We start from the raw sequence: 20,349 nt of genomic DNA, 5'->3' as shown, positions 1-20,349 counted from the left end.
GTTGTTCCTGGCTTGGTTTTGAGTGGAGCTTTCATCGAAGGGTCCCTGTTTGTGAGCAGATGTTACCAAGAAAAGCTGCTTTGCACGTTCAAATGGCAAGACAGAGCTAATGTGTCACACAATTATTTCTGAGTCAGTATTTGCTGGTGTTGTTTTAAAGATATTGAGCTGGCCCTGAACTTGCTCCAGTCGTTCACAGCCATTGCTGGAGGGTCCTGCAGTGCAGAAAGGCCTCCAGTTCATGTGGCCACATGTACAAGGACTCTGGTTGTCCCTGTGCAGTGATGGGCATTGTGCTCAGGAATATGCTCATTTGGGAGGCTGGTATATGGCTGGTTTTTCCCCCTCCTTTAGGGATGTTTTCCAGGGTAGCCAGTGCCTGTTCTTTATTGGATAGTGAAAACAGCATCTAAGCCTGATATGGAAGCCCCCAAGAGCACGCTGGAAGAACTGTTCTGGTTGTTTCCTGGAAGGCAGCAAGCTCTGATGCACCAGCATCAAAAATACACTCGGAGGTCCTGCAGACAAAACCTGTGACTTGCTCATAAGCTTTGGCTTTTGGCTTATGGTGATGGTGTTTCTGGAGTGCAGAAGCAGGAGCTGAGGCTGTAACCCTGCTGGATAAATGAGCTAATCCCAGTGTTACCCTAAGAGAGCTCTAATGTGCTATAATGCAATTAGAGCATCACTAGAGGGCTTTCTGGCTGTGTTTGATTAGACTTGGCTTAGCAACCGTGTGCAGTGCCTGGATGGGTCTCACTGGTGTATACTGGAGCTAAGCCAGTTAAAGCTCTTTTGAATGTGTGCATGCACTTGCCACAGAGCTGGCTCTGTAGTGTGACTGGGATCTTCCTGAATCCACATCTTTAGATCCTGCTGATTCCTGTCCCACCCTGTGTCCACATCTGGCTGTACTTGAACCACAGTATCTGCAGGTTGAGACAGACAATCTGCCCAGTCACGGGTTCCAGGGAATGATGCATCCACGTCCTGGACTTTTCCTTCCCCCAAAGCACCAGCCCACAGCTTGCTGAAAGCTTTCTGTGGAAACAGAGGCCATGGGATGCCCTGCCATGAGAGCCAGCATGGGGACCATGGCAGTCAGTGTAATGATTGTCCCCCTCATGTCCCCACACAGCACTCTCTCCATCTACGGGATCAACCAGGCGGATGAAGCCATCTACCAGTGCCTGGCCGAGAACAGTGCGGGCTCCACGCAGGCCAGTGCCCGCCTCACCGTGCTGTGGGCTGATGGGCTGCCCAGCCCTCCTCAGGGTGTGAGGGCAGAGACTGTGTCTGCAACCACCATCCAAGTGTCCTGGGAAAAGCCCCTGCAGAACACCAAGGAGATCATTGGCTACGTGCTGCACATCCGGAAAGCTGCAGGTACGGTGCTACACCCACTGCTCAAAGCATCCTCAGCCTTCCTGTAATTTAGCAACACGGCCCACTAAGTAAAACCAGGTCTGCACTGCAGCAGTCCATGCTGCCATCAGTGTTCTCCATCACCTCCCAGTTTCTGAAGAGCAGAGATGAGGCTGTAAATACACTGTAAATACCTGCAAATACTAAATATACCATTGTAAATATTGAAAGTGTGGGGAGGGTGAACCCACATAGTCAAATATTGCTGCCCATGTAGCTCTCTGGCAAAGCACACAAAAATCACAGAATCAGAGAATCACAGAATGGGTTGGGTTGGAAGGGGCGTTAAGGATCATCCAGTTCCAACCCCTGCCACAGGAATATCTTGCCCTAGACCAGGTTGCTCAAAGCCTTATCCAACCTGGTCTTGAAATGTAAGCAGAAATGAGTGGGAGCATATCCACCCCAGGGACCAAAATTACTGCTTGCAACATCTGCTTATTCTCTTTATCTCTTGCAAAACCTAGCACTGCTGAGTTCTCTCTCCCTTTGCATTTCAGATCCCATAGAGATGGAGTACCAGGAGGCTGTTAGCAAGAGCACCTTCCAGCAGCTAGTGACTGATCTGGAGCCCTCAACCAGCTACAGCTTTTATATAAAGGCTTACACCTCCCGGGGTGCCAGCAAAGCCTCAGAAGTGACGGTGGTGAGCACGCTGGGGGAAGGTAAGGAACGCTTTGTGCAGGGACCCTCAGATGCTGACAGATGCTGTGTGTAGCAGCAGTGCCAGTCACCCCAACACTGCCCCACAGCACTGTGGCACTGTAGCCTGTGGTGTTGATGCTCCTTGTTCCTGCTGCTCCGCCTACTCTGGGATATTGTGTAAAACTCACTTGTATCATTGCAGGGGGGTTGACTGATTAAACACAGCATCGTCTCTCCCATCTGATGTTGTAGCAGGGGGTGAGTGCAAACCTGCCTGGCCTTGTGCATTGCAGCTGCTCTGGGCTGTTCCTAAACTCCTTGCTAAATGCAGACTTCCTGCTCAAGCAGCATCTTCCAGCAGCTCTGGTACTCACAGCTCTTACTTGATAGGTGCCACACTTCTAAAGATTTTATTATTTTCTGCTCTATCCTGGGAAAATGACACTAGAGCTGAGCTGTCCTGACCTATAAATCCCTACCCTGGAGCAGCTTTCTGTTTCAGTGGGAAGTTAGGGTGATCTCTAAGGCTTTTTTCCCCTGACTTGGCCACCAGTTAACTTCCCCAGTAAGACAGTGGGTGTTTTAATACAGGACCCTTGCACACAGGTACAAGGCAGAAACCACAGCCCCAGTGTTATCTGTCAGTCAGAACTGGAAGAATATTTTCCTAGAGAATCATCTATTTCTGAATCCTGGCTTGTCTCAGATATGGAGACTAATTTCTTAGGAATCATTCTCATGAACATTCAGTAATTATGAATTTCCAGCGGAGAGGGCCATGGGTATGAGGATATTATTTAGGATCAAATGGAAAAGTGTGTTGACTTCCAGGTGGGGGATCCAGTTCTCATTCTGTTCTCAGCCCTTGCACATATTTATTACAGAATATAAGCAAAAACACCAGTAAATCCTCACCCACTGGGTTGTTGCTCTGCAAGTTTATTTTCCTTGGTACTCTGCAGGGAATCAGTCACCCTTGGAGTTTGTTTTTCCTCCCAATTTAGAGGCATAAGGATGGGCTAAGGCAAAGCTTGAAACTCCTTGACCCGATACTCTGAGTTCAGCCCCAGGAGCTACAAGCCAGCCATGCTCTATAGAGCTTGGTGACTGCAGAAGTCCAGGTCAAGTCAGAGAGGACTTTTTGTCATTATTACTTTCAATCATGACAGGAATAGTTAGGTATCTGGTAATGGAATCATAAATTTCCTGGCTCTCTGAAGTTTTAAGGTATCTCTGTCCTGCTGTCCTTTAAAAAAGGCTTGTCCTGTGTAAAAAAGCTTCAGGAATTAGCTCTCTGTAGATGATGGACACTTGCTTGGTTCAGGTCACTCAACCCCAGCCTGTGTTTGCCTTGTAGGAAGGTAAAAATTTATTTAAAAGCCCCAGTTCTGGCTTCATTTGTTTGCTTTGCTTCACTCGGGTGCCTGTTGCCTTCTGCTCACAGAGGAGAGCGGCTCAGAGAGCCAGGGCCCGGTGGCTTTTGTCACCAAATTTAGGTTTCACTGCAGATCTGTCTCTTCTCGTGGCCAAGCCGTTTCACCCTGTGCCCTCCCTACATGCACAAGAGAGCTGTGTCCACCCTGAGCTTGGGAACCCCTGGATCTGTGCTAACAACCTCAGAAAAGGATGGATTTTCCAAGATGCCATATCCAGCAGCCAGGGACAGCTCAGTGGAGCCAGGGCAGCAGAGATGCTGCCAGCTGGAGACTGGAGTGACCATGTTATCCTGGTATTGTTTGGAGCAAGAATATGAAATATTCCTCAGAAAACAGAGGAGCAGGGTTACTTTTGGCTCGGGGCCATCAGCTTTTCAGGGCTGGCAATACGCTGAGAGCATGCTTGGCTGAAGCCTCCGATGCTTTCTTGAGACACAGTGCTCCTTCCTTTGTGCCAGTACTGATTTTGGATGGAAAGTAGAAGGGAAGACGCTGTAGAGAAGGGACCCAAGTGAACCTTGTCCTCCTCCATAAACCTCACTCTCTGGGAAGGCTCTTCTGCCTCCTCCCTGTCATTCTCCTTTACGCCGTTTCACAAATGCTGTGGTATTTTAAATCTCAAATGCTTTCTGCTTCATTAAGCAGCACACACTCCTTTGTTCTTGTCTTTTAATGCTTTTTAGGGTTTTCTCCAGGACTTTTTGACATTTCTCTAGGATGAAGACTGTTCCTTTAGTCATCTTCGGCTAAAGACGCCTTCAAGAAGAAAGTTGAAATGACCTGGGGAAAATTCCAAACAGCACGGAAGAGGAAAACAAGTATCCCAGCCCTTAGCATGAGGGAGATGCCTCACTTATAGTAGCTCCATATTATGTCTAATATATACTTCTGTGAAGCACCTATCTGCTGGTGTGTGTACATATATTTACACACACACAGATATATTCCATTGTATACACTTATTTGTGTAATCACGTTATAAACAGCACATGCATTCTGCGAGTGCATATACCTATAATCAGTATTATACATATATATATACTCAAAGTTTGAATAAATACGATATATTCCATACTTTGAAGGAGAAATATTCTTGTGGTTTTTATTAAATGTAAGGCTCTGCAACCATAAAATAAAGCCAACTCTTCACAAATCAGGATGGCCCACATCAGTGTTTCTTTGTCCATGGGATAATGTGATAATTTCCCTTTCTGTGGTGTTTTCATCTGTGGCTGGAAAAGTGATGCTTTAAGCAAGGGTCCAACTTCTCAGAGCGGGGATTTTGCCCTAGAGGGAATTGGGAGAATGAGAAAAAAGGAGTATTTAATTGGACTGCAAAAATACACAGCCTTGGGAGGAATGGCACATTCTGATATAAATAGACTTTACTCTGTGTTTTGTACTCAGGAATTGTTAAGTTCAGCCTTCCCAGCAATGAAATGCACATCAGAATAAAATCCTAGCAAGAAGGAGTACTTCAGCCCATTTTTTTCCCACTGGCAGCACTCAGGCAGGATGGGATCTCATTAATGTGACCCAGGACACTGGGTCTTTCCTCCCGAATCCACGTGGAAATATGCAGCAGTCAGCAAGGACTTGTTCATCTCCATGGGCTTATTCAGAAAACATCGAGCAAAGCTCCTGCAGCCTGAAGGAGGGCATCACTTTGGGAAGAGACAGGATTGCCCAGACCCTCCTGCTCACCTGGAGAGGCATCCATCCTTCCTCTAAATCTCCTTGTGGGAAGGCTTGAGCTCTCAGTACCTGGGAAAAGACAAACGGTTGTGCTGTGCAGTTTTACTGTTAAATTGAGAAAATGCCCTTTTTAGCTCTCATCAGTCTTAGACTGACATGGCCACACTTCATCTGCTTTTCCCCATTGCTCACTAATGGTTGCGCTGAACTCTCTGCCAAAGGCCAGGTTTGCATTGCTCATCCTTAGAGACCCTTTAGGGAGAAACAAGCCAGAAAGCAGCTTCAGTCCAGTTCAGGCCCAGCAATCCTTGTATTTGGAACTGCTGAGCTTCTAATCATGTGGGATTGGAAAAATAGCTCTACCTCAAAGCTTGGAGGCTGCTGGAGAAGTAGGGCTGTTCTGCTGGATGATTTTGCTGTGGGGTGAGCTGAACTTGGTGCCTGCTGCCCAAAAACTCTTCTCCCTCCTGGTGCCAGTGTTGGAGCAGAGCCCTGGGCAGGGCAGAGCCTGCAGCACCTCATGCTTTGCACTTTCTGGATGGTGCCAAAGGCTGGGGAACTGATGGGAGAGTTTAGCCTGGGGGTGTTTTGTGGAAATGAGGAAAAAAAATCATCAGTGAAATGTCCTGCTGAGACATATCTGGTATTGGTGTGACCAGTGTAGGAGAAAGCAGGGGGGAGGAGGAAACATGGACTGTATGCCCCAGTGCTGCCCAGGGCACAAGGCTGGGCTAGGGGCAGAGTCAGCTTTGGAAAACCCAGGTATCACAAGAAAATTGGCTTTGATATGCAGATCTTTCCTCTCAATCCAGACCGATGGGGCAGGATGGGGCCAGGCAGCTTTTTGGGGACCTGGAGAGGGAATGGTCTGACCCCCTCTGCAGCACATCCCGAGAATAAGGGCAGGGTTTTGGGGCATTTACTGGAGCATGTTCCTGGTGGACTTAGAATCAGCAGCAGGGACATCTTCCCAGCTAACCCCCTGTGTGCCCCTAAGGTCAGGTAAGTGCCTGCCTCCCAAAACAAGCCAGCCCCAGCTGTGCAGGGATCTCGGGCTGTGCAGGGATCTTGGGCTGCTCAGCTGTTCAGGGCTGTTGATGAAGATGCCTCAGTTCTCTCCTGAGTCCCCAGCACAGTCACAAACCTCCCTCCTAAAGCTGATGGGGAGAGCAAGCCCCCTGCAAGCCAGTGCAGGTACCTAGCACACTTTTAAGATGAATGTCTCCAGCTCCATCCCATCTGGTTCCTTCCTCCAGGAAGGGGGGATTAATCACTCTGAAAGGTCTGTGCCTCAGGGTGAGGGCAAAAAATTGGAATTTGAGAATGCATTGCCAAAGTCACTGCATTCCTGCCCTGACCCGGCCAGGCTGAGCATCAGATTGCAACCAAAGTGTAAAAGTAGCTTCTGCTTGCTGATGTGAGCAGAGGGAACTCTTGGAAGCTCCTGCAGCTCCCTGAAGAAGTTCAAAGCTGTTAAACCAGATTCTGGTGTGCTCAGATTTTTCTCAGTCTCAGCTGGCACATTCTTTGGTGCAGTGACTGCAGGGAAAGGCTGCTGGGAAATTTCTCATCACACAAACAGAAAAAGCACATGCAACCCACTGTCTTTCTCTCTCTGTTTCAGTCCCAGCCATGCCATCCCTCTTTATTAAAGTCATTAACAGCACCACCGTGCAGGCAACGTGGGAGCCTTCCATCAAACTGGGCCAGCACAAAGGCTTCAAGCTGTATTATCGCAAAGTCCACCTCTCCCAGTACACAGGTCCAGTGCTCCTGGCCAGCAACGTCACTGCCTACAACATTACCCACCTGGGTGAGTATGGTGACACCTTGATCCATGTCCCCTCCCCACCCCTGTCGTGATTAGCAGGAGAGAGCTCAAATGTGCAGCCCAACCCCTTAATGCTGCAGCTTCTCCCCCAGGTTTTGTGGGTGCTTTCCCAGCAACAGGTACTTGTTTGCAGCATCTTGTGTGTATTTGGTAAGATTTCTTTTCCCAAATAAGTGTTACTGGGGGAGATGAGGCTCATGGTTACACCTGAACTGTCCCTCTTGTGTCCCGCCCCGGGCAGACGCATCGGTGGTTTACGAAGTCAAGCTCCTCGCCTACAACCAGCATGGAGATGGAAACTCCACTGTCCGCTTCGTATCCCTGAGGGAAACCGTGGAGAGGACAGGTGAGATGGGACCTGGGTCTCAGTGCTGGTTTTGGGAAGCTCTGCAGGAAGGTGGTGAGGCCAAACACATCCTGCGTGCCCCCTGTGGCATTACCCTCATTTCACCTTCAGCCACTCATTTATTTTCAGCATCACAAATAATGCTGAGGCAAAACTCTGCAGGGCTGAGAGCACCTGGATGGCTTTTTTACCAATGGGGAGAAGACAAACCAAATGTTTTGCATATGCCAGGTTTGTCCCCTAAACTTGAACCAGAGGTGAGGCCATGAACATGAACAACCCCCATGCATAAGGTACAAGCTGCCATCCTCAGGTGAGACGTGGTGCACTGAGCATCTCTGCTGTCCTGGAGCTCTCCTGGATATTTTGACCTTCACTGGTCAAAAGGGAGGACACATGGCTTTGGAAAAGGAAATGGCTGCAGAGTGTGAGCCCTGCATTACACAGCAACAAAGGAGAAACCTCTAGAGGGAATTTCTTAACTGATCACACCTTTCATATTCATCTATGTGTAAAAAACATCCTGCTGCTCTTGGAAGCCTTTTAAGCCTCCAATGGGAATATCTTCAAGAGATAGTTATTAGTCTGTCTGTGCTGGAGTAAATACTAATCTCATTGGCATCTGTCTACTCCATCAGGTTTCAGCTTGCTCTGATGTGGTGGCTGCCTCTTACCTCCCACCTTGGCATGGGGGATTGCAAAAATTAACATCAGAGTGGGTTTTTTCATTAATTGTGTCTAATGACAGCAGCCAGGTAATGGGGCTGGCTCACTACAGACATTCCAGTCTTGTGCTTGCTGCGTGCACCCTCCTGGGGTGCTGGGAGCAAGGGAGGTGCTTGGCAGGCAGCGACCCCCCTGCTTCCCACGTGGTGCTCCTCTTCCTATACACAGCTCCCAGCACTGCCCAAGACTCTGACTTTGGCTGTGGGCTCCCCAAAAGCTGGAGGAGCAATAGAAGAGTAGCACCACTGACCTCCCTCTTCTCCTTTTCCTGGCAGTGCTGAATCCTCCCTGTGACTGCATGAAGGATGAGCAGAACAATAAAACCTCCACAACGGGCATCATCATCGGGATCCACATCGGTGTCACATGCATCATATTCTGCATCCTCTTCCTTATGTTTGGGTACCGAGGAAGGTAGGGATGCTGACACCACTGCTCAGGGGTGGTGGTCCCTGGTACTGTGGGTGTGCCCAACTGAGTCTCACATTCCCAGTGCAATGCTGGACTTTATAGGATAGACTGAAGGATGAAGGAGTGTAGCACAGGGATAAGGCAGACGCTGGCTTGGGGGAAGGAGTAGAGGATGAACCACCTCTCTCACTCTCAGGCTCCATCTCTTTATTTTTCAGGCTGCTGATGTGCAAAAATGTGCAGGAGCAGCTGTCAACCCCACAGATCCCCCGGAGCCAGCGGAGCGCCACGGGCCTTGTCCTGAACGGGGCCACTCGTAGGGACAGGGACGACCGGGACTTGAACGGAAAGCAGCTGGATATGAATGAGCTGGAGAGGTTATTTCCAGCATCCCCATCCCAGGAGCAGCAGGAGAAGGGAATAATGGTAAGTCCAGCAGGACGGGAGCACACCTGGCTGTGCATCCGTGAGCTGTCACTGTCACTGCATTGTCCCCCCCCACTCTCTCTCTCCAGTTGGCTCACAGCCCGTCAGCCCCCCATGATGAAACCCAGATCTCCACACTCCCTCTGGATGAGTTCAGCATCATTGAGGAGCAGCCAGACCCCCTCCCAAAAAACCCCTGTGGCAGCAGTCCTGCTGCTCCGGCTCCCAATCATGGTCCTGCCAATGAAGGATAAAACTGCCAAGACTCAAAGCCTCTTGTAGGAGTTACCAGAAACCAAACCCGCGGCTGGTGATATCTTTACGAGTTGTCAATCTCAGGTCAATTGAAGATTTCTACGGTCTGATTGTTATTTTTTTGTTTTGCTTTATTTTTATATATATATATAAATATATATATATGTATACAGCCTTTTGGAAATTCTGTGAAGTTTATCTTTCTGACCTCTCTTGAGCCTCTCAATGTGTTTCTTCCAATGACGGCTCTCTGGAGACTGGTCATGATGGATTTTCCCTGCAGCTGCTATGTAACAGACTCCTTGGCAGAGTTTGGCAAACTCTCCAGTCTCTGACAGACTGGAGATACGGTGGAGCCCCCATCTCTTGGCATCCCAGACTTTTTCCTGATCAGCAGCTTTAGGACTACTTTTTGGATCTATTTTTCATTTCCAGAAGACTGGATTTGGAAAAATCCTTCTAACTTGACTCCAAAAATCGAGGCCCAGGAAGGCTCTCTCTCCATGGATTTGATGATTTTGTACACTTTCGCTATTTCTCAGGATACTTTTTTTGCGGATTGACTTTAAATAATATGAAAAAAAAAAAAAGAAAAAAAAAAGAGTGTATGTGTGTCAAAGGATGCCTGAGGGCTACTGAAAGACTCGGACAGACAACCCGAGTGAACTCAGAACCTACCTCAACCGGAATGAATGTCTTCTGGGAAGCAGAAATACCTGTGTCTTCCTTCGTGTTCAAACAAACAAGTAGCATAGCACTTGGTCAGTACAAGCATGGTCCTACCTCAGCAGTCACGCTCTGTACCCGCCACCTTGGTGGCTTCCTTGTTGTCATTCCCATGTAAAGCACTTCCAAACATTTGAAAGCAATGTTCTACCTCAAGCGTGAGAGAAACTCATGTGTGAGAGTGTGCGTGCGTGTGTGTGTGTGTGTCCCCTCTTCCCCAATTCCTGCATCTCCCACCCAGCCCCAAGTGAAGCCCAATGCTTCACTGATATTATGAGCTTTACTTTTGGGCGTTCTGGGGTGATTTTGTGTGGCGGAGATTCGTGTTGTGGTTTTTTACTTCAAAGATTGTTGGGGCTGTCACAGACAAGCAGCGCGATGCCGTGTGGCTCCCTGGCACCGCTGCCCTTCCAGGGCTGATTTGGGCACCAGTCCATCCTGAGTTTGAAGATATGGGGTGCTCAGATGCCAGTGCTGGGGCCAGGGCACCCTTCTGCCTCATCAGTGTGCTGCTCCCCAAGGCTGATTCCCAGCAGGATGATCTATGGCATGTGCTGGCACGAGCAGCACAACACACCCTTGGGAGGTGGGAACTTGGATGTCACTGTCTTGTCCCAAAGCCCACCCTGCTATCAGGAGCACCCATGGGGAAACCCCAACAGAGCACTTCCAGAATCCCTTGAGATGCTACTGAGCTGCTCCCAGCTCCTCCAGCGCCTTTCCAGCCACAGGAGAATGTCCAAAGGATGAGTAGAGCCAAAAAGGGTTCAGTTCCCCAGACGGGACAAGGCAAGGAGGATGCTGGGGGCCGCCAGAGCTGCTCCTTCCCCATGCCCAGGGTGGGCAGAGGAGCTCCTGACACCAAAGAGAGGGTTTGTCCCTTCCAGAGATCAACCACCAACCTGACACTGTGGAGGTTGGGTTGTCCTGGCGTGGTGCAGCCTTGTGAGTCAGTGTGTGACTGGCATTGTCCATGGGTGAGAGGGGGGCACACATGGGGGACAGGGACACCAGGTGCCAGATGGTGCCGGAGGGCAGCCCTTTCCCTGCTGTGTGAGGTGGTTAAATCCAGGCAAATGTGAAGGTTTGATCTCTTTGTGTAGGTGGTGGTAAATCAAACGTTGCTGTATTTGCAAGGACAGTGAAAGGAATCAGGAAAGGAAATTAGTTTAAGGGTTTTTTTAAAAAAGTATTAATTGCATTTTTTTAAATGGTACCAGTGGGAGAGTCCCTTGTGTCAAAAACACCCCTCATGACCTGCCCAGCTGGCAATGGGATGAAACTGATGGCTGTGTAAATAGTACAATATACAGGAGGATGAGCAAATGCCTCTTCCCTGAGTTGAGCCCTGGTACTGGGCAGGGTTACCTGGGAGCAGGACTCTGTCCTTCCATGTTACCTCATCCAGCTTGGCCCAAGTAGACGTAATGGCACCAATCTCAAGAGCAAGGAGCTGTTCAGGCTCAGTGTTCCTAGCCCTCTTCCATTAAAATTTCTCCTCCTGTAGACATCATGCAGGACAGTAAAGATGCGAAGGGTTAAATTTTGGCATTAACCCCCCCAAACAGCCTCTCCCCACCCCACCAAAGAGGCTAAATGGGCTGTCAGAGGATCCCTGCTCACACCTGTGATGCTGGACCTGGAGACAGCCTGGGAAGGGACTGTGGGGGGACAGCGCTATGTGAGACCAATAGCACAGCCCACCCCATCGCAGGAGCCGAGGTTAGGGGAAGGCAGGAGGGAGGAGAAGACACCAAACAGCTCGAGTTATAACCTCATATCAAAGACAACCTGATCCTCTCCTGACATCCCACTCCCACTCCAGCCCAGTTTTTCTTTTTATTGTTTTTTTCATGTGTGTAATGCCACCATTCACATTGAATAAGTACTGTTGCCAAAGTGAACACAGAACCTAGAGTAGTGTTCAGCTCAGACTTCCTGGAGCTGTGAACATGCTATTAAATTAATATCATATTATTGTGATATTGTAATAGTAACAAGTATTTGTCACTACTTCCTTTTTTTAAAGGGAAATGCTGTGCCATTTGACTAGTCGGAATACAATAGTATGTGAAGAGTAGAGCTTTTTCTTTTGTTTTTTTTTTAATTATGCAGAAATGTGGTGGCTTAAACCAATGCAGATTCTGTGTTGGTTTGAGATGGTTGAAAATGGATGTAAATCTTTAAAGACTATTTTTTAGATGTTTAGCTTTTCCTATTTTTTGGGGTTTCTTTTCCACTCTTGTCAGTCTGTACCATTGGGACCTAACGCAGACGGTTGCAGCAGCTCAGTCCCTGAAGGGGTGTGGCTGAAGTCTGGTGATCCATGAGGATACACGGTCTTCCCTGAATTACCTAAATCCACCAAACTGGGCAAAAAAACCCACTCAAAATTACATATTGGCTTTGTGCTTCTAGCTGTCACTCAGCTGAATAAGCGACACGTAACAGCCCCACTCACTGTACTTCAGTGCTTGAATTGGGCTGGAGGCGAAGCTGTCCCAACCCAAAACTTGGGAAAGCATCACCTAGAGTATGTCTGGCCCTTAATCTGTGAAATGAGAAAGAAAAAAGAATTAAAAAAGAGCTTGTGTTTGGTTTCAGCATGGGGGACAGTGTCCTTCGTTCATCCAAACTGCTGCCCTGGTTTTGAAGGAAACTGATGGAATTTTATTCTGTGCTTGGGGCACAATTGTACTCAAGCAGACAAGTTGTACTAGGGTAGACACATATTTGGGTGGATGTGGGACAGCAGGTGTGTTGCAGATGTGGGGCTGTGTCACAAGACATGGGTCAAGGCATCATTTGGTGTCCCCAGACCAGAGGCGGAGGCAGCCAGACAGTCCCAAGGTGGTTCCCAGCGCCTTTCACCATTGGTGCCCGCCCGCCTGCCAGCCAAGGGCAGCACTCCCTTCACACTTCTTTACACACCACAACATCTAAGGAACAGGTTGCAAGGCTTCTCATTCCTTTCTGCCCCCCCCTCGTCCCCCCACCTTTTTCCTGATGGGAGGAATTAGTTCTACCCAGAGATAAAACCATTGGATAACGGGCAGGTGTTGGATCTGGTGCAAACTGCTGGAAACCGCCTGTGTTTGGGGTAGGAATCTCATCCTGTAGTATTTTTCAAATAATTACACTAATTCAACCTGTTGCCTTTTCTCAGCTGATCCCAAAAACCCTCTTATTTTCTGGCTGTGGTGAGATGAAATTATAGGAAGGAATAAATATCCAAAAGCTGATTTTTTCTTTTAATTTTTGGTAACCCATAATGGGCACAACCTATTCTTGGAGATCTCAAGTTAACCAGAGATGGCTTCTTCCTCAGGGATAGTATCCACATTGTCTTTAGTTGAACAGGGAATAGTTTCATGCTGTGACAGGGTATTTTCACGATGCTGGATTCAGGTATTTATTTGTCTACCGTTATCTTTCTTCTTCCTTGTTTTGTAAAGGTGCTGATGTATTTAAGTGCTGGACCAGTTTGGGAAATTTAAAGCTTCCACCCAAAATTATACCAAGGTACTGTAGGTTTTAAGTTGGTAATAAGAGGAGAGAAGCTATGAAGTGTTGTTGCCTCTGGATAGTGAAGGGAAGAGTTTTGCTGCCTGTGGGGGTGTTCCTCTGGGATAACCATCCCATGGCATTTCAGGGGGGATCAGTACAGTGTCCAAGCCCTCTCTGAGCTGAGTGACAGCACTTAAGCCTGGGAAGATTGGTTAAAAAAAAGGAAATTAAAAGCTTATGGAAACAAACGGGGGGAGCTCCTCACTTCATCTGTGCAAACATTGTGTGGAAATCTATCCCTTCCCATGCGCGCCAGAGCAGGCAGGTTACAGATCCCATTGAGCAACTTGATGCCGGCTCGTTTGTTTCCCTCACCCTCCAAATTAAAAATAGGAAAGGAAAAGGAAGGTGCCTGGGCTGGAGCTGCGGGCGGGGAGATGGGGACGAGTGAAGCAACAGCACCCCCAGCTGAAAGTGCTGCTGGCATGGGGCCATGGCATTGAACCCCCCTGGAACACTCAGAATCAGGGAAATGGCTCCAGGTTTACTCCAAGGGCAGAGCCTGGGCTTCAGCATCATGTGGGGAGAAGGGACGGGGCCAGTTGTGAAGCCCAGCGAGTCGGGGACAAGCCTGATTTCATGGAGCTTTGGATCAGGGTCTGACTTAAAAAGCAAAGAAGGATTTGTACTTTGATCCTATTTATCATGTAAACTTGCAATATCTTTATGTTTGTAAGAAAGTCATAATGAAACCAATGCTAAACCTTTGTCCCAGTCCTTTTAGGGAATCAACTGTTAGGAGTAATACTAAAAACCCAAATTGCAAAGCACTTTTCTACTGTTTATTTTCTACCTTTCTTACTTTGAACTGTCTTGGTACTGAAATCCCACTGATCCCACAATTGTTAGCTCTGTAGTAAAAAAATAATAATAAAATAAAACCCAGGTTTTTTGTAGTTTGCTCTGTTTAGATTTTAGCCTGTGGCTACTTGTACAAGAAAAATAAAACTAGAATAAATGAGCCTGTGTGGGGCTTTTCTTTTCACATGCAGGACTGTGGTGCGGGGATCATGCAGGGCAACTTGGGGCATCATCACATCAGATGGATGGCAATGAATCCAGCTCCTCTCAAAGAGCAGCTTCCAAAACTCAGCATTTAAGGGCTGAGGGGTTTTTTGGGAGCTGGGTGAGATGAAACCTCCAGGGTCACAGTGTGACACCTGTGCTTGGAAGTGCAAATCAATTTCCAAAGAATCTCGGCTCTTGTTCAGCTATTGCTGCATCTGCTTTTTCCACTGCCTGCAGCGCTAATGGGGCAGTACCTGTGAGGGTGGGGAGGCCCTGGCACAGGCTGCCAAGAGAAGCTGTGGCTGCCCCATCCCTGAAGTGTCCAAGGCCAGGTTGGATGGGGCTTGGAGCAGCCTGGGATAGTAGAAGGTGTCCCTGCCCATAGCAGGGGTTGGAACTGAATGATTGTTAAGGTCCTTCCAATCCAAACCATTCTGGGATTCTAAGGTGCATCCTTGCCCCAAAACAGGCTGTGAACCATAAGCCACCCTCCTGCCACTGTCCCGTGTGCTTCTGCTGCTGCTGCTGCCCTCGATGCCAAAGGACAGGCAGAGTAGAGGCTGCAGGGAATAAATGAGCAAGATTGAGCCCAGCAGCACTTTCTAAAGGGGTTTCAATAAGCAGGTGAGTGAAAAGTCGCTTCAAACAACTCCCCAAAGCTCTCGGAACTGCTAAATTGCAGCATGGATTGTCTAAATATATACTTCATAATAAATACCAGCACAAAAACTGATTTTATTTCCCAGTGGCAATGCAAGAGGTGAAAAAAAGATCAGAGTGGGCTCAGTCAGGGGATTTTCATGTAAGTTCAGTGAAATCTGGTACTGAAGATAGCAGCTGCAAAGTCAAGGTATTGTGTAGAGCTTGTGGCTTTCATTAAAAAGGACTTTCCCTGCCTTTATGGCAATAAAAAAAAGGTTTGACAATATTAATCTGAAGTCTTAGAAACTAAGGCAATAAAAAACCCCAAGCAATACATTTAAATCGCTTTGAGTTGGGGCTGTTGGAAATACTAAGAGCCCTCAAAAAAACCCTACTTGAGTGCTCAAAACTCATCTTTAATAGACACAATCTCCTTTTGACCATGTGTATTCAAATTTCTGCTGGAAACATCTCAAATCAACTTTTCAGCTACAGAAACACTAAAAAAAATTAAGTTAGGTGTTTTCGGCTCCAAACACTACATTCCTGCCTCAAATATTGCCAGAGAAGATGTTACTAATGTCCTAGTTATAACCCTGCCAACACAGGGAGAATTTATAATATCCCATAAAGCCCTAACTGTTGGAAAGGTCATTTTGGTGTTAATACTGCTTGGGCATCACCGCTTCATTTGCTGACACTTTTACAGAGCCACGCTTGATTCCAGCATTGCTGTTGTAAAACCTTTACAGCGACGGCCTCAGCCTCCAAAAATCATCTTAAAAATCAAGAGCTGGAACATCTTCATCAGCAGGTGCAGGCAGCCTAGAAAGGCTCCGCTCTCTCTCAGTGTGGGGTCCCCCAAAACCCAGGGTGAGTACCCAACCCCACTGCTATGGGGGGGATTTATTCCTCACATCTCATCTCCAGCCCTGTTATTCCCAGCACCTTCAGTGGCTAAATTAAAAGTCTCCTAATTTCATACAAAATTACCAACCCCTTGCCTTGCCCAGAAAACCATTTCCTTTGCACTAAAATAGCTAAATTAGTCTTGCTCAGCCTCGTAAAGGAGCTTGTCTTGTTTATTGAGCGATAAATATAAAGGTACAGTAACTAAATTCATCAGTCCCTAAACGCAGCCGTTGGGAACGGCCATTTCCACCATCCAATCTACGGCTGCATGAATATTTCAGAGTCCTTTTTCCCTTGGGTGCTCGCCTTATCTCTGGAGCCTGGATATTATTTTCTGCTTTTCAGCTTTTTGGATGTATTGGAGGAAATGTCATTATTTGGACCTGGGTGGATTACAGTTGACTTTCCTAAGCCAATTTATATTGGCAAGCTGCTGTTTTTAAAAACCCCTATAAATCACTCCCATGAATTTTAATAATATAACGTGGTTTCAAACATGCTCCCTTAATACGTGACACACTATTACAGCCGGCAATTGCTCCTCGGGTTGTGAACTCTGTTTTACCGTCACCTTCGGCAAGCGCCGCGGGGGACAAGTGGTGCCTTGGCCAGAATCATGGAAATACCCATTCCTGCCCCAAATACCTCATCATTGTGGTGATTGCGATTTAACAGTGAGCCCTTAAAAGATGCTGGTGCAGAAATCATGGGGATTAGGACTATCTGCTGATATTTCCCTAAATAAAGATAAAAGATGCACATCCAGAGTGCAGCTCCAGGCTGGGATTCATGGCTCCAACTGGTCCAGAAACTCCCACATGCCAGGAGATAAGGCTGTGCCTCCTCATCACCTATGGACTTACTTGGATGAGCTCTGTCCTCTTCTTGTGCAAATTATATTCATTTTCTTCCCATCCCCATTGCAACAATGCCATGGTGTCTGCTAGCTCTCAAGAGGTGTCTGTCAGTGGAGAGTGGTCTCCTGGTCAGAAGAAAAAGGGCTAAGAGGGATAAGGAACAAAAGCCAGGGCAAAGGAGAGACCTTGGGAGACCTTTGTCAAGGAACATCTGTGGATCATATGAAGGAGCTGATGATGGGGTTTGACGCCCCAATGGTGGCACTGGTGATGTCCCCACTGTAGAGTTGCTTGTTCACATTTCCTGGTTTTAGTTGTACAGAACCAAAATATAAGAATATTCCTGGAAGTGTTCAAGGCCAGGTTAGAGCAGCCAGGTCTAATGGAAGGTGTTCCTGCCTATAGCAGGGGATTGGAACTGGATGGTCTTTAAAGTCCCTTCCAACCCAAACCAGTCTGTGATTCTGTGAATATAATAAGAACATCTGCAAGAAAGAGGATCGTTAAGGGATGGACTAATTGCAGGCAGGGAAAAAAATAACGAACCAGACTTTGTTTTTTGGCTTCCAAAAGCAGCGAGGGCTCCCCAGCACAGGATGCAGCAGGATGGGGGTAAAAGGGAGTGCAAGGACCTCCTCAGACCTTGCCATTGCCTGCTCGGCTGCACCTGGCACCAAAGCACCCTGGTTTAATATTCTTGGGAGAAAAAAATAAAAACCCCGTTTGTACAGGGAGCAAACAGGCTTTTCAAAGGCTTTCACTGTGATGATTTACCCTGAAATGTTGTCACGTTCATCATTAATCTATTTTTTCCCTTTTCTGTAACTTAACCTGCGACAAGCCAACATTGTAAGTGCTTGATTTTCCAAGAATAAATTACAGTTTCATAAATGGTATTTTGCTTCACTGCTCAATTTGCAAGTGAAATGATGCCAATTGCTTTGTTCACAGGATTTTATCTAGCACGAACAATACCATCCTCAAGACTTATTTATTTTTTAACCCTCCAGTTATTTTCGGAGCCTTTATAACAGGAATACATGGAAAAGTACACGACAACCCATATGTTTTGGCATGATCGACTAACCATGAGCAGATACAAGGGCCCACATGCCTATAAAACATCAGTCTAGGAATGAGATGTCACACACAGAGCAAGCCACTGCCCAAAGAGAAAATAATCTCTTAGATCAAAAATATTTACAGTTGCCCCACGCTGGGTTAGAGTGCCCTGAGTGACTTTTTATATGCATGATTTATGATTTGGGGCTAGGAAATGAGCCCCCTCAGCTTCTCCCAGGGACTACCAAGTTGTCTCATGGACCCAAAGGAGTCTTCAGAACATAAGGTCCCTCAGTCCTGTTGAAAATATGGGTTTTACACCAGTTTAACATTTTTTTTTCTTATATGATAAAATTATGAGAAATAGGAAAAAAATAAAAGCACCTCGGGCTATTTATGTTTTTTAAATGCAGAGGAATCCTCCCTGCTGGGGACACCAGCTCTGCCCAGGGACAGCCAGGCCACACAGATTGGGACATGTCACCATTAAACCTGGTAAAGCCTGTCGTCAAAGGGAGGAAAAGAGAGAAAAAGTCCCTGCATGGGAAATCTTAATGTTACAAGATTTGGTTAACAGCCATGGCTTCTGCCAGGACTTTTTTAACCCGTGTTTTTAGGGAAGACCTTGGAAGAAATACCCACTTTGGGGAAATTTTTGGATGTTATTCACTTTTGGTGTAAGACAGAAGGTGAATGGAAATGGTCGTATTTGGAATGGAAACCTGGTGTTTGAGGTGTTTGTGCTCACCAATACGTCAGGATGAATTTGGGAAGAGCCTGGAGCTTCATCTACATCCTTTAACTGAGCCACCCTATTGGAGCTGGCTGGCTCCAGGTTTTCCTGCTGTTGATAAATCATTTAGCCAAAACCACAGAGCTCTCAATCTGCAGGTGACATGGGCAACAGAGGCAAAATTTGCATTTCCAACAGAGAAATGGAGGCACAGAGAGAATATTTGTCTTCCCCTTCAGATATTAAAATATCTGTTATCCCTCCTCTGCTTTTCACCCCGTTTCTCTCATCCCCCTAGATGAGACATTGGGAAAGGCTTTTGCTTTTCCTTGCAAATGGATGCTTCAAGACAGTCCCAGACCTTCAGAGGCTTTGGATTTGGCACAGAACAAGGATAAATTTCTGGTAACAAACCACATCACAAAACAGAACTGTCACCTTTCAGGCAACTCCAAGAGGAAACATGGAAATCCTAGTGAAATGAAACATTTTCAGCCAGACAAAGTATGTCCCAGTGTCTCTGCTGAGGCCATCATCTGCTGATTGTTACAACATGGAAAAGCAGAATAAAATTGAATTTAAAAGAAGTGAGGGGTTGCCCACTGCAGGTACTGTGTGGATGGGTCCCTCCGCGGCTTCCCCACACACACGGCTGCTGGCCATGGGCTCCGGGCTAAGGGGCTGGGCTGCTAATGGCTTTAAGCGGCGCTAATTGATCCGTGCAGTCACTGTAATTACGGAGCGGGATATGGTGGCAAAACGTTAACTGCTGCGAAAGGAAAAATCCAAATCACGGGTGAATCTATCCTCAAGCAGCCGGCACTGGCAGCCCCCGCTCTCACGGCTGAGGGTTTTCCAATGCGCTGAGGTTTTCTGCAGGAACGTGCTGATTTCAGGAATATTTGACGGGAAGAAGGGTGGCTGTTAGCTCTTTTGATCTATTTCTTTGCATTTTTCCTTCAATCCCAGGCTGAGCCACTGCACAGCTCCCCGGGTTTGCCCCCGCTCCACTGAGCAACCCCTAACACAAAGGTACCCATCAGAAAGCACTGGCTATCTTTGCAATTAATTAACCTTAATGACAACCTCCAGCAGCTTTAGTGCAGGGTGTTGTATAAGCCACAACGAAGAGCTGCTCTGTGCGAGCAACGGGGACCCACTCCCATCCTTTTCCTAATGCAACTCGGTGATTATTCTAATTAAAACACGCGTTAGTAGGTACTTCTGATGGTGACGGGTTGTGTGGGGCCGAGGGCGAGTGGGAGCAGCCCCCAGCTCCTGCCTGCAGACACAGGCTCCCAGCAAGCACCTGAGGATGGAAAGTGGAATGAACAGGGGAAGGAGAGGGGGTTTGGTCCGGGGACAGCGCTGGGAAGTGACAAGGTGTAGGAAGACGACATTGTTTTGCAGTAACCTCCCAACCTTCGTTAATACTGCTGTCACAGCGCCGACGTGCTGCATTAATTAAAATGAATGGTACATGACAGAGCAATAATTCCATTACTTCTCCGTGCTTGCAGCTTCCTGTGCTTCATCCTCGAGGAGCAGGGGAGGGGGAGCAGGGGGCAGAGTGCCCGGACCAGGGTCCCTGAGCAGCCGAAGGTCCCTGACCTGCTGCCTCCTGTCAGGGACCTGGTGCCGACAGC

The 20,349-nt window shown here is 47.5% G+C and overlaps 1 protein-coding gene and 1 long non-coding RNA gene across 3 annotated transcripts in view; one reads left to right on the top strand and one right to left on the bottom strand.

The window, feature by feature from the left end:
• The window catches only part of IGDCC3 (immunoglobulin superfamily DCC subclass member 3), a 102,472-nt gene extending 88,022 nt beyond the window's left edge, over positions 1-14,450 (top strand). Inside the window, exons 8-14 of one of the 2 annotated variants that reach the window (XM_039557895.1) lie at positions 1,139-1,386; positions 1,926-2,090; positions 6,826-7,014; positions 7,274-7,378; positions 8,380-8,518; positions 8,734-8,941; positions 9,031-14,450. In XM_039557895.1, coding sequence (XP_039413829.1) covers positions 1,139-1,386; positions 1,926-2,090; positions 6,826-7,014; positions 7,274-7,378; positions 8,380-8,518; positions 8,734-8,941; positions 9,031-9,195 — 1,219 coding nt within the window. In that variant the 3' untranslated portion in view covers positions 9,196-14,450. Of the gene's footprint in view, positions 1-1,138; positions 1,387-1,925; positions 2,091-6,825; positions 7,015-7,273; positions 7,379-8,379; positions 8,519-8,733 lie in introns of both variants that reach the window. The other variant, XM_039557894.1, reaches the window with a different exon arrangement.
• The window catches only part of LOC120410554, a 34,791-nt gene continuing 19,023 nt past the window's right edge, over positions 4,582-20,349 (bottom strand). Inside the window, exons 3-5 of the long non-coding RNA XR_005602810.1 lie at positions 11,291-11,423; positions 5,211-5,270; positions 4,582-4,793 (exon numbers count right to left, since the gene is read on the bottom strand). This is a non-coding gene — a long non-coding RNA (uncharacterized LOC120410554). The remainder of the gene's footprint in view (positions 4,794-5,210; positions 5,271-11,290; positions 11,424-20,349) is intronic.

Source organism: Corvus cornix, chromosome 10 (genome assembly GCF_000738735.6).
Source record: "Corvus cornix cornix isolate S_Up_H32 chromosome 10, ASM73873v5, whole genome shotgun sequence".
Taxonomy (NCBI): Eukaryota; Metazoa; Chordata; class Aves; order Passeriformes; family Corvidae; genus Corvus; species Corvus cornix.
Note: the sequence above shows the minus strand (reverse complement) of the source record. Positions and strands in the feature narration are given on the sequence as shown.